Below are 14,069 nucleotides of genomic sequence, written 5' to 3'. Positions count from 1 at the left end.
TTTAATATGTTAATTAACGAGAGAGAGAGAGAGAGAGAGAGAGAGATCTTCTATCCACTGGTTCACTCTCCAAATGGCTGCAACAGCTGGAGCTGGGTTGGAGCTGGACCGATCCGGAGCCAGAAGCCAGGAGCTTCTTCGATGTCTCCAACACGAGTGCAGGGGCCCAAGGACTTGGGCCATCTTCTGCTTTTCCAGGCCATAGCAGAGAGCTGGATTGGAAGTAGAGCAGTCAGGGCTTGAACCTGCGTTCATAGGGGATGCCGGCACTGCAGACGGTGGCTTTACCCACTATGCCGCAGCTCTGGCCCCTGGTTTTGTATCTTTAATGAAGGGGATTGTCTTTGTTTCTACACTAACATAGTAATTAACCACAGAGACAGAGAGACTTTTTTAAAAGTTTCTTCCTCACAAAGGGAAAAACAAAATGAAGGCAGGTTTTGAGGGCAGAAACTCCATCTTTTTTGTGTCTTTTTCCAGTCCAACAGTTACCTGAGTGATGGCTCCTGTTTCTCTGTTGTCCACCTCGAGAGCTTCCTCCTGCTCACTTCCAGGGGGTTGAGTCTATAAACCAGGCTTTATTCCCCTGGTTCTCCACAGCTGAAGGAGTTTTCCAGCCTGCCCTTGTCACTGACTCTTTCAGAAATTGCTTTTAAAAAGAGCCTGTATTAGGCCGGCGCCGTGGCTTAACAGGCTAATCCTCCGCCTTGCGGCGCCGGCACACCGGGTTCTAGTCCCGGTTGGGGCACCGGATTCTATCCCGGTTGCCCCTCTTCCAGGCCAGCTCTCTGCTATGGCCCGGGAAGGCAGTGGAGGATGGCCCAAGTGCTTGGGCCCTGCACCCGTATGGGAGACCAGGAGAAGCACCTGGCTCCTGGCTTCGGATCGGCGAGATGCGCCGTCCGCAGCGGCCATTGGAGGGTGAACCAACAGCAAAAAGGAAGACCTTTCTCTCTGTCTCTGTCTCTCTCTCACTATCCACTCTGCCTGTCCAAAAAAAAAAAAAAAAAAAAAAGAGCCTGTATTTCTTCCCACTAAGTTTCTAAACAAAGATTGTGAACACTGAGTTAACTGATGATAGACTTGAGATAGAAGGGGCTCTACCGTCTCTCTCACTTCACCCATGAGGAAACGGATACCCCAAGAGCTTGAGGGCTTTGCTGACTGCAGGAGGCAGAGAGCTGCCGTCCAGCCATGCTTCCCCCCGTGGTTCCCTGGTTGGCAGGATACCAGGATACCAGGAGCTTGCTCCTGGACAGAAGTTGTGATGTGGAACTGGAATCGGCCCAACCAGGTCACTCCTTAAAGCACAGGAAGGGTCCCCAGGGGATGGCATAGGGTTAGCAGAGGCGCCTTTTCTTCCTGGTTAGATGCCTTCTGAAGTATAGAATTGAGATGACTTCTACTAGTAACATCGCAGTGCTGCTATTTTATAGCCAGTGATTCTCCTTATAATGATTGAAGGGTAGCCAGGTGGAATAATTTGTAATATTGCCAATGACAATGTAATATTTGGTGAAGAGAAAAAAGTAATCCAACCTGGAGATACTTATGAAAAATGTAATTATTTGTTTATGTACAGATAAATTCTTGAATATAATACTACTTCTTACACCTATGTTGTCAGTTGTCCCCCAAGTAATTTCTAAATTGTGTATCCTCTTTCCAATTTCTTCTCATTTCTTTACATGTGTAGGGTGTAAGAAGTTTGAAATACTGCTATTTCGAGCCTCGCTATGTCCTAGTGGTGCCCGTGAACAAGGAAAAATACGAAGGGTATTTGCGGAGAAAAGGACTATTTAGTCGTGCGGAAGTTGAATTTGCTGTTTCCAGAGTGGACCTTTATGTTAAAATTAATCAGAAATTCCCAGGATACTTTGATGCAGTAATCAATGCAGGTCAGTAACTTTAAGCAAAGCTTTGTTTTTGAAGTAGGCGGTTACTAACTTAAAAATTTGCTTCATGGGAAGAAAATTCTTGGGTGACAGTGAATCACAAAAACCTGCACAAAGGAGTAAGAATCCAAGAGATAAAACATTGTCTGTCATTGTCATCAGACTGTTTTTCCTGTTCTTTAAGATGTTAACCAATAAACATTGGTGTAAAATGAGCCTGGAGTAGATTCCTTACTTGGGGATATTGTGAGTACAACGTTAGATGATATATAATTTGAAATACACATTTAAATTTCCAGAAAGGTCTATGTAACTCAGGCAGTTTTATCATAATCTGCTTATAGGGTAAAAACCAAACTGTTAAAAATATCATAACCATGGCCCCGGTCCCCTGGGCTTACGGGCCAGCCTGGAGTCTTTGCTGTGCTCTCTGACCACAAAAGCTGCCTCCAAGTCCGCTAGTCCGCCTGCTCTTCTCCTGAAAGCTACTTTTCACCTTTTGTTTTAATCCCAGAAGAATGAACGCTGCAGTGCCTAGGGCCCTGTGTTCATTCTGCTTCCTTCCCCAGCTCCCTGCCCCCCACTTCCCCTCATGCAGCGATTATCTTGACAATATATATATAATGAATGTTCTCTTCGCTGGTTTATCTGCAGGAATCTCTCTGGGTCTTCGTTTTGGTGTTTGATTCAACACTGTGCTAAAGTGGGGATGTCCCATTGAATAAAAGAGCAGTGTGTTTTTCTAAAAATATATGTAACCATGAAAATACCTGGGCAAAACATTTTTTGGTACTCTTTTAGAAATGGTCACTTATTTGAAGCAGTAGTCAGTGGAAGAATTTATTGAAATATGGAAATTTCTGTATATTTTAAAGCAGTATTATATTATACAGTCACAAAAAGGAATGAGAAAACACTGATTTTTTTTTTTTTGACATGCAGAGTTAGACAGTGAGAGAGAGATAGAGAGAAAGGTCTTCCTTTTTCTGTTGGTTCATCCTCCAAGTGGCCGCTACGCCGGTGCGTTGTGGCCAGCACGCTGAGCCGATCCGAAGCCAGGAGCCAGGTGCTTCCTCCTGGTCTCCCATGCAGGTGCAGGGCCCAGGGACCTGGGCCATCCTCCACTGCACTCCTGGGCCACAGCAGAGAGCTGGACTGGAAGAGGAGCAACCGGGACAGAATCTGGCGCCCCGAACGGGACTAGAACCTGGGGTGCCAGCGCCACAGGCAGAGGATTAGCCTAGTGAGCCACAGCACCGGCCTGAGAAAACACTGTTTTTGAAATAGGAGATATCTTCAAGCCATACTTAAGAAAAGGCAACCACAGGTATAGCATACCACCATGTATGTAACAAATAAAAAACAACCTCGTATTTGTATTTTCTTGTACCACATAAAGGAATCTCTGGAAGAATCCTCAAAAAACTCCTAACAGTGATTATACCTGTTTGGCTTCAGAGACATTAGGTTGAACCATATAAAATTGCTGATATTTCAATTATTGTTCCTGTGCTCCGTGTTTGTTTTGCTGCATAGAAATGATTACTGTCAGCAGCTTAAAACAGCACCTGTCTGTTGAGTTCAGTTTTGTAGATTGGAAGTCTGGCACAGCACAGCTGCTCTGTGCAGGGTGTTTGGAGGTAAAATTAAGTTATCAGCTGGGCCGTCAGTTCAGAAGGCCCCGGAGAGAGTGCCACACCAAGGTTCATTCTTGCTGGTTAATGCAGTCCCTCCTCGCTCTCGGGCTGGGGCCCAGTCTCTGTGTTGACTGTCGGCCCAGGACTGCCGGCAGTCCCTAGAGGCGGTTCCCGTGTCTTATCCATGCGACCCCTGCCATCTTCTGGCTAGCAGCAGCACACCCAGTCTTCCTTGTGCTTTGAGTCTGATGTCCCCTTCTGCCACCAGCCGGAGAAGAACGCTCCTTTTGTGGGGCTCACGTGGCCGGAGTAGGCCCACCTGGATAATCTTCTTAATAACCGTTAATAACCATAATCCCATCTGTAAAACCCTCTTAGCATATAATGCAAACCTAATCAGGGACATGATATCTCGTTACCTCTGCAGATTTTGCCCACCCTGAAAGAAAAGAGATTATATGAGGTGCAATGACATTGAGATCATCTTAGAATTCTGTGTACCACAATATTCATAAAACTCAGTGTAGTTAACGAACCGGGACCAGCAACAGCTGAGCACTGACTCTATTGCACGTACTCTTTCATTTTCTGTAGATGACCTGGATGTTGCCTATGAGAAGCTGAGTCAGCTCATCAGAGACTACCTGGGATTGACAGAGGGACCTGCCAAAAGTTTGGCTCCAGCTGCAGGTACTGTCCTATCCACTCTGTACCAGAATTCTTTGCTTGTTTCCATAGAAAGGAAAACATTTCTGTGAATTATTATTTGTCTACTTATTAGTTAGGGCTAAAGCTGACGGTGACTCTAATCTAGGGCGACTGTTCCCTTAAACAAGCTGCAAGGATCAGCCTCTTGGCCCTACAACTCTCCTTGTCTGCCTAGCTGTAATAGAACTCAGAGGACTTCCCTTGCGGAGACGTGCTGGGTGAGAGGGAAAGAACTGGCCTCATGGTCCAGAACTCAGCCTTCTAGAAGTTTCGTTTCCTTTGGTGGGACTGAGTATTTGCTACTTGTCTGGTCTATATTTAGTCCAGGTAGTCCAGTCCAAGAGTTTTCTGTCCTCTTTTCTTTCCACTGTGCCAATCCTCGAAGTGTTCTCTGCAGAACTGGCAAGAAGCGCACTAGTCGGAGGGCATCCTCCTGGTCCTGGCCTTGTGCCCCCTCGGGCAAGCTGCTCTGCAGTTCTGAGCTCCAGGTCCCCATCCTGCTAAGTGGAGTTTGTATTCCCTTCCTGCCTCATGGACCGTGAGCAGCGGATAACAGGATTACGAGTAGAAAAGTGTGAGTCCTTGGAACCCAGCAGTTCTAAAGCCCTCACTTGCGATTTTGGTACATGAGTATTTTGAAATGTGTTATAAAAGGTTTCCCGATGCCGGCGCCGCGGCTCACTAGGCTAATCCTCCGCCTTCCGGCGCCGGCACACCGGGTTCTAGTCCCGGTCGGGGCACCGATCCTGTCCCGGTTGCCCCTCTTCCAGGCCAGCTCTCTGCTGTGGCCAGGGAGTGCAGTGGAGGATGGCCCAAGTGCTTGGGCCCTGCACCCCATGGGAGACCAGGAGAAGCACCTGGCTCCTGCCATCGGATCAGCGCGGTGCGCCGGTCGCAGCAGCCACTGGGGGGTGAACCAACGGCAAAGGAAGACCTTTCTCTCTGTCTCTCTCTCACTGTCCACTCTGCATGTCAAAAATAAAAAAAAAAAAAGGAAAGGTTTCCCAAGTCCAGTTCACAACCGTTAGGATAAAAACAAGTCACCAGAAAATAACAAGTGTTGGTCAGGATGTGGAGAAACCGGATCCATTATGCACTGTCGGTAGGAATGTGAAATAGTGTAGCTCCTATTTAAAACAGAATGGTAGTTCCTCAAAAACGGTAAAAGTAGAACCACCAATGACACATCAGTTCCATTTCTGAGTATGGACCCAGAAGACTTGTCAGCAGGAATCTCAAAGAGATAGAAGACATGGCTCTGTCCCTAGGAGCGTTATAGCAGCACAGTAGAGCCACAAGGTAGAAGCAGCCCAAGTGTCTGTTGCTGGGTGAATGAATAAACAAAATATGATATATCTACACACAGTGGAATATTCTTCAGCCTTAGAAACAGAAGAAACTGACACAGGCTGCAGTACGGATGAACCATGGAGACCTTCTGCTAAGTGAAATAAACCAGTCACATGAAGACAAGTAGTGTATGAGTCCCCTTGTATGAAGTACCTGGAATAATAGCATAACCGTATGAAATTACTTGATGCCACTGAACTATGCTTGCAAATGGTTTTGATAGTCAATTTTAGGTCATCTTATTATAATAAGTTTTTTAATCATAGTATTATTACCATTTTAAGACACTTTTTTTTTAATAAGTTTTATGCATTTATTGAGAGGTAGAGTTAGAGAGGGAGAGACAGAGAGGTCTTCCGACTGCTGCTTCACTCCCCAAATGGCTGCAATGGCTGGAGCTGAGCCGATCTGAAGCTGGGAGCCAGGAGCTTTTTCCAGGTCTCCCATGCAAGTGCAGGGACTCAGGCACTTGGCCCACCCTCTACTGCTTTCCCAGGCCCTAAGCAGAGAGCTGGATGGGAAGAGGAGCAGCTGGGACATGAACTTGCACCCACATGGGATGCCGGCACTGCAGGTAGAGGCTTAGCCTACTACACCACAGCGCTGTCCCCAACAATAAAAGTTTAAAGTTCCCTTCAATGGGCTTCATTCACATGTAACATATTCTAAAATGTCGACAGAAGACTTCTCTTGTTTCTGGATGGATGTTATGCAATTTTATGCTTTAGCCTTTGTGAATCTTCACCCAAATACGATTTTGCTTGGGTGCCTGGTCAGACTGAGGCAGGACAGGTCAGGATTTCACCGGATTTCAAACCAAGTGTGCTGATTTGCAATTGTACACACCTTTCCCAGGCCAAGCACACCCGGTATTTTGGTGAAGCCAGTAAAACTAAGCAGATGGTGGTTAAGAATTTCCCTCTGGCGCGCACCGTTGCTCACTAGGCTAATCCTCCGCCTACGGCGCCGGCACACCGGGTTCTAGTCCCGGTCAGGGCGCCGGATTCTGTCCCGGTTGCCCCTCTTCCAGGCCAGCTCTCTGCTGTGGCCAGGGAGTGCAGTGGAGGATGGCCCAAGTGCTTGGGTCCTGCACCCCATGGGAGACCAGGAGAAGCACCTGGCTCCTGGCTTCAGATCAGCGCAGCGCTGGCCATGGCGGCCACTTGGGGGATGAACCAATGGAAAAAGGAAGACCTTTCTCTCTGTCTCTGTTTCTCTATCTAACTCTGGCTGTCAAAAAAAAAAAAAAATAGAATTTCCCTCTACATACGTCTCACAGGAGATGAAGAGACTAGGGCTGGCCTGCCGACTGGAAAGTTTTTTAAGAAAGTGCAGCTTGGCCGGTGCCGTGGCTCAATAGGCTAATCCTCCACCTTGCGGCGCCGGCACACCGGGTTCTAGTCCCGGTTGGGGCGCCGGATTCTATCCCGGTTGCCCCTCTTCCAGGCCAGCTCTCTGCTATGGCCCGGGAAGGCAGTGGAGGATGGCCCAAGTCCTTGGGCCCTGCACCCGCATGGGAGACCAGGAGAAGCACCTGGCTCCTGGCTTCGGATCAGCGAGATGCACCGGCCGCAGTGGCCATTGGAGGGTGAACCAACAGCAAAGAGGAAGACCTTTCTCTCTGTCTCTCTCTCTCACTGTCTACTCTGCCTGTCAAAAAAAAAAAAAAAAAAAAAAAGAAAAAAGAAAAAGAAAGAAAGTGCAGCTTGTCTGGAAACAGCCTTTAGTGGAGGAGTGGCAGTCTGTGTCCCGTCTATAGGGGGAGACAGTAAGATGGGAGGGAGGGTGTCGGTGTGCGTACCCAGCCCTGCTCTGATTCTCCTGGTTTATTCTTTAGAAAGCGGTGACCCCGGGGTGGAGGGGTGCAGTAAGCCTCCTGGGGCTTCCGTAGCTCAGTGGAAGCTTCTCCTGAGGAAATCTAGCTCCCTTTGCTTTCGTTCCTTGCTAACCAAGCACCTTTCTGAACTTTAATTTGGTCTCCAGAGTGGACGTGCCCCATGGGGGCTGCACCCCGCATTGCTGTGATCCCTGAGCCGGGCTCATCTCCCATTGTAAATTAAATTGGCATGCTGGTTTTTACAGCAGCCTCTTACAGGTTTGGGTAAACGTGAGTCAGTCCCCTGAGCCTGACCAGATCTGAGTAACTGGAAAACATACGGTTTCTGAATGGGCGGCGCCGGTTGGTGGGTTCTGAGCGACACGTGGCCTCATTAGCCTGTGAGGCTCCGCCTCTGTATGCTCCCTTCCAGCACTGTCAGGAACACTGACTGCTGGCATTTGGCAGATTAACAGACCAGGTAATGTGTGCATAGGAAAATGGACTACCATCTTAAAAGGCGTAATAAAGCTTAATTTACTTGGACTAATTAGGTTAGGCCTGTCTGATTTAATGATAAGGATGAATTATAGACTTTATAAAAATGTTTACTCCCTGGTACATTTAATAACTAAGCCACCCAGTTATTGAATAGCAGAATTCCAGCTCTAAAGTGTAGCCGGACGGAGTTGTAATTAATTCATCAACTCACTCGCTTCAGCAGACGTTTGCTTTTCAGGCAGGCTTAGTATTGTGTGAAATAATGCATTTTCCTAAGCTGAACACTGTAGCTTACTTTTCTGTTGAGGAACTTGGTTTGTTTTTTTTTTTTTTTCCCCATTGATAGTTTAAAGATAAACTTGCACATAAAGTGAGATTTTAGAGGTCAGACATTATTCAAGAGAGTACTTACAAGCTTCTAGTAAGCACAGTCCTTATTCATAAACTTGTGTGGTGTTCCTGTCAGTCGAGGGAGGAGAGCCAGCGGGCTCTGTGAGTCTCAGAGCTCTGCGGCTTGTGCCAGGGAGCACAGGCAGGTTCACAGCAGGACGGGGGACCCAGCCACGGCTGCCTCGCAGCAAGGCAGTGCCCAGACTCCCTGAGCAGGGGCCCAGCCGGGCCTCAGCTCCAGACTCTGCTCCCAGTGGGTCTCCCCGAGGTCAAGTTCTATATTTGAGGTATTGTTACAAATAGTACATATATTACTTACATAAATGGGACCCTAGAAGTTAAAAAAATAATAATATGGTGGATTTTTAAAAAATAATTTAGCTGTCAAGGGGAAGAAATTAAAAACCTTAAATACCTAAGATTCTATGAAAGTCCATTTGGTCTGAATAATTGGAAAAATGGGCTGGAAATATGAAGGCTTAGTTTCTTAGTCGAATTCTTTTTTTTTTTTTTTTTTTTGACAGGCAGAGTGGACAGTGAGAGAGAGAGACAGAGAGAAAGGTCTTCCTTTGCCGTTGGTTCACCCTCCAATGGCCGCCGCGGCTGGCGCGCTGCGGCCGGCACACCGCGCTGATCCGATGGCAGGAGCCAGGTGCTTCTTCTGGTCTCCCATGGGGTGCAGGGCCCAAGGATTTGGGCCATCCTCCACTGCACTTCCCTGGCCACAGCAGAGAGCTGGCCTGGAAGAGGGCAACCGGGACAGAATCCGGCGCCCCGACCGGGACTAGAACCCGGTGTGCCGGCGCCGCAAGGCGGAGGATTAGCCTAGTGAGCCGCGGCGCCGGCCTCCTAGTCGAATTCTAAGCAGTGATCATTGATTTGATTGAAGCAATGATTCTGAACTCCCATTTCTTAAAAAAAAAAAAAAAAAAATACTGTGTGTATTATAAGGCTGTTGGAGGAATCTGGCCTTCAGAGCTGAGGTTTTCCCCAGCTGTCGCAGGAGGCTTCAGTACAGAGATCTTACGGCCCACTGCATTGTTTTTCTAAAAGTAGTAATCCTGTGTCAATGCAAACTGAAGATTTCTCCCAGATATTTGAAGTAACAATCCATAGCTTTATGTTAGTGATTTTTGTGTGGCTAATTTGTAACTGAGAAAGCAATTTCAGTTTCCGCTCTTGACAGTGAGAGTGGGACAAAGTGATAAAGGGAAGCAGCAGGGTCTGGCATTTCTGTGTAAAGCACACATCGGCCTGGGCCCAGAAGTGTAAAACCTCACCGGCGGATAGAGTAATTGAAGTTCCATTTAGTACATGCATAAAACAGTAACTCTGGGTATAGAGTATTTATAAATTTTTGAGACCTTTCGATAATGCCATTAATTTGTAAATTTTGAATTTATTTTTATTTTCATATTATTCGAAAAGCAGGGTCAGAGACAGAGAGAGATCTTGTTTTCAAAAAAGAGATTTATGGCCGGCACCGCAGCTCACTAGGCTAATCCTCTGCCTTGTGGGGCCGGCACCCCGGGTTCTAGTCCCAGTCGGGGCGCCGGATTCTGTCCCGGTTGCCCCTCTTCCAGGCCAGCTCTCTGCTGTGGCCCGGAAGTGCAGTGGAGGATGGCCCAAGTGCTTGGGCCCTGCACCTGCATGGGAGACCAGGAGAAGCACCTGGCTCCTGCCTTCGGATCAGCGCGGTGCGCTGGCCGCGGCGCGCCAGCCGCGATGGCCATTGGAGGGTGAACCAACGGCAAAAAGGAAGACCTTTCTCTCTGTCTCTCTCTCTCTCTCTCACTATCCACTCTGCCTGTCAAAAAAAAAAAAAAAAAAAAGAGAGAGAGATTTATGTATTTATTTGCAAGGCAGAGTTACAGAGAAGAGATACAGACAGATCTTCCATCCACTGGGTCACTCCCCAAGTGACCACAACAACTGGGGCTGAGTGAGGCCGAAGCCAGGAGCTTCTTCTGGGTCTGCCACATGGGTGGCAAGCGCCCAGGGACTTGGGCCATCTTCTACTGCTTTCCCAGGCCATAGCAGGGAGCTGAATTGAAAGTGTTGCAGCTGGGGTATGAACAGGCATCCATATGGGTCTCTGGTGCTACAGGCAGTGGCTTTACCCACTATGCTACAATGCTGGCCTCCAAGAGAGATTTTCCATCTGTTGGTTCATTCCCTGGAAACCCATGACAGCTGGGGTTGGGTTAGGCCAAAACCAGGAACCAGAGCTCAGTCCTGCTCTCCCTTGTAGGTGGCAGGGACCTGAGGACTTGATTTGTCACCTGCTGCCTCCTAGGGTACACATTAGCAGAAATGGGAAACAGAGTGAGGATTTGAACCCAGGCCCTCTGATGTGGAATGCCAGTATCCCAAGTGACATCTCGTCCACTGTGCCCAATGCCCACCCTTTAGATGTACTGTTTATTAATTTAAATGTATATCCATTTAGTTATTGTATTGCTTGATTTTTTTTCCCTGTAGTAGTGCAGGTAATATTTGTTTCTAAAAGCTTAAAGACTTTAAAGATCCAAGTAAGAAATAAAGTTTGTTTTTTTTTTTTCAACTAAGGGAAAACTCAGTTATTCACAGCTCAATATAAGGGATGTGTTTACCCTCCATCCGCCTCCAGACAGCTTATGCTGGGATAGTCAGTGCTTCCATCACAGCTTCTAGAAAGCTGAACCCACGCTCGCCCGAAGTTCTTGCTGTAAGGATGGTGAAAGGAAACCACAGTTTCTAATCACCATTCAGAATTCCGACTAACGATAGAGGAACCTGACGACGGTAATGAAGAGCAGTTCACTAGCCCGTAAAGTGGTGTCTTCACGGAGTCAGTGACAAAGGTCGCGGTGGTGTTTGCCGAGTGTTGAGGATTATTAAATTGTGAAAGTGGGGAGGAAGCCGTGTGTCTGATGAGAGGAAACCAGGGGGTGATAAAGAGGGAAAGAAACTTCAGCACTGGATTTGCCATTCTTACCTTTTTCTCTCTTTTTTACTTACTCACTTTGTTGAGTTTTAAAATATGTCTAAAACAGAAGAATTGCCATCTTAACCACTTGCGTGTGCAGGTCAGTGGCATTAGTGGAATGTACCACGTTGTGTAAGTATCACTGCCCGCTTCCAAAGCTTCTGCAGCTCCCCCAGAGTCTGTACTTAGTAAAAAATAAGTCCATTCAATCCCTGTAACCTCTAGTCTCCTTTCTGTCCGCTCTGAATTTGACTGATGTAGATATTTTACTCTCTTTCACTCTAATGTAACCTCGGTTCTTGGCTAACGTAGTAGTCAGTTTACAGCCCGTGTTAACTGAGGTGATAAGAATGATCAACAGGACACGCCCTCAGAAACCCTCCCAGGAGAGAAGCTTTTCCTTGTTCCTGTGTTCCCAGAGACCTGTGGTCTGACAGGAGGTTCAGTGAGATCCCAGGGCGGTGCCTTCATCCTGCCTCTAGATGGGGAGGGGGGTGGGAGTGGGCAGGGGCAGTGAGTGACTTGAACTCTGGTTTGCTTCTGGGGACGGTCCACTGTGGGGTCATGTGGGAGGTGTGACTTGGTTTAGAATCTCTGAGTGTCAGGTGTCCCCAGCGGTGAGCCGAGACTAGTCCCTTGGAGGCCGTTCCAGACTGGTGTGTCACCTCTGACCCCTGTACATCTCTGAGCCATGGTCCTCAGGGTTGAGTGATTTCCATGTCACTGGGACGTATGAGGGCTCCTGGCATAAACAAGTGCTTGCTGGGGTGACTGCGTCCATGAGACCAGAGCGTGTGAGAGCGTGCTCCTGTGGTGTCAGAGGAAGCAACCCCTCTCTGCCTCACTCACCTTGCTAGTAGCCTCTGAGAGCTAGTTTTCTAGCCAGGGTACACTTGGAAGGCTAGGGGAGTCCCGGGGTAGGTGGGTATAGGGTGTAGGATAGGATAGGAGTAGGGTGGGGTAGCAGCAGGGATGTGGGGGCCCTCAAGAGCTGCTGCTCTGAGCCCTGGTGCCTTCTGATTCGATTGCACCCATTCTTTCCTCCTTTCTTCCACGCGACACCTGCTTACCGAGCTCCTGCCGACGCCCATGCCCTGGCTAAGCGTTAGTAAGCAGACGTAACTCATCGTTCCACTCACAGCTTACCTAAGGAGACTGTCATTAAACAGAAACAAATGAACGGGACTTCATCCGGGCTGTCTGTCCTCTCCCCGGTTTCTACCAGGCAAAAGCAGCATTGATCTCTGAGGTGGTGGCGATTTCAAATCATGTTCACTTGCAAATATCTCATCACCCACAGAACTGGATATAAATTTTTCTTCTATGAGAAAGCCTCTTTATGTTTATTCATTCAAGTGCATGTTCCAGTTGACTAAAATTATTATAAGTTCCACTAAATAAAAGAATTCTAGACACCAGGCATCCCCAAGGAGAAGGAAAGGTCAAGTGTGTGATTGGATTCCAGGGTCTGTTGTGCATCACAAAAGAGAAAGATGTTTTTGTTATTAATTTCTAAACAGTTAAGCGTGTTTTTAGCTAATGTACTTTTATATCAAAGCAGGGGCTCCTTCTAACAAGAAGACTGTCTCAGGGGTTCCGGCACACCTGGTCCCCTCCCCCAGGCGCTTGGCAAAACTGCAGGCAGCCGGCCAGATGACAGAGTGTCTTCCCGGAATGCAGATGGGTGCACAAGTCGTTGGCAGTCAGGACCCAGACCCCTCCCAGAGTCCAGAGGTGCCTCAGGAGCAAGACGCCCACCACCGAGAGCCTTCTCTCCACAGCCAGCCAGGTACCACGCCTCTGCAGCAGCTCAGCTCCCCGGCACTTGGCGTTCCTCAGCAGGCCCAAGACGTGTCCCCACGCCCAGCGGAAGAGGATGTGCGGCAACCAGCTCTCTCTCCAAAAACCACAGCCCCTGGGGCAGACGCCCGGGACAGCAAGGCCCGGTCACCGGAGGTGAGCGCACAGGAAGTGGAGCAGTCTCCCACCACACCCTCTCAAGGGCTGCCCCAGCGCCCTCCGCCACCTGTATCCCGCAGCCCCCACCCAGGCCAGGACAAAGACTCTGGGGAAGCCGCGGCAGCCCCCACAAACCCTCCCCTCTCTGAACCTCAGCAGGGACCTGGTCCTACTTCCCTCAGCCCTCAGCTCATTCCGGATGCAGAGCCTGAGCCAGCCGGACCTCCACCTAGCAGCTCCCTTCCTGACTCAGTGCAGGCACTTGAAGGGTCCCAGCCAGCGCTGCAGGAAGAGGTCCCCAAAGCAGAAGGCGTCCGGGTCGGCACTCCTTACCCAGAACTGCCACCCCCACAAAACTTGCCTGCAAACACGGAGCAGGCCCCAGCCAGGGAACCCCCTGCGGCTCTGCTGCCTAGAAGCCGGCTGGCCCCCACCAGGCTGCCCCAGCCTCGGACGCTGGCTCCCCTCCAGAGTAGGAGGCCCACACCAAAGCTCCTCTCTCCCAGCAGGGAAGAGGCTTTAGGGACAAGCTCAGATCAAACCTTGACTCCTTCTCCCAGGCCTCTGGGAACTCAGGAAGGAGACTCCGCTAAACTCCCTCCCATCAGCCCTCCCCATTCCAGACTGCCTGCAAGTCTGAGCTCCCAGGCCACCCACCATCCTGAGCAAGTCCAGGCAGAGAAAGTCAGAGAGGTGAAGCTCCCTCTCATCAGTCCCCCCACCCAGGAACAGGCACCAGAGCACACGCCCAGTGCTACCCGGGAAGAGGAGGCTCAGAAAGTCAGGCTCCCCCACATCCCCACTCCCTTCGCTGAGCCCCATCACGATTCAAAGCTTACACAGGA

The 14,069-nt window shown here is 49.0% G+C and overlaps 1 protein-coding gene across 1 annotated transcript in view; it reads left to right on the top strand.

The window, feature by feature from the left end:
• LRGUK (leucine rich repeats and guanylate kinase domain containing) overlaps nucleotides 1–14,069 on the top strand; it is a 133,791-nt gene that overhangs the window by 79,721 nt on the left and 40,001 nt on the right. Inside the window, exons 14-15 of the mRNA XM_062195156.1 lie at nucleotides 1,697–1,898; nucleotides 4,127–4,222. Of these exons, the coding sequence (XP_062051140.1) occupies nucleotides 1,697–1,898; nucleotides 4,127–4,222 (298 nt within the window). The remainder of the gene's footprint in view (nucleotides 1–1,696; nucleotides 1,899–4,126; nucleotides 4,223–14,069) is intronic.

The sequence above is a fragment of the Lepus europaeus genome, chromosome 1, assembly GCF_033115175.1.
Source record: "Lepus europaeus isolate LE1 chromosome 1, mLepTim1.pri, whole genome shotgun sequence".
Lineage (NCBI taxonomy): Eukaryota > Metazoa > Chordata > Mammalia > Lagomorpha > Leporidae > Lepus > Lepus europaeus.
The sequence above is the reverse complement of the archived record's forward strand: the minus strand, read 5'-3'. Positions and strand labels throughout refer to the sequence as shown.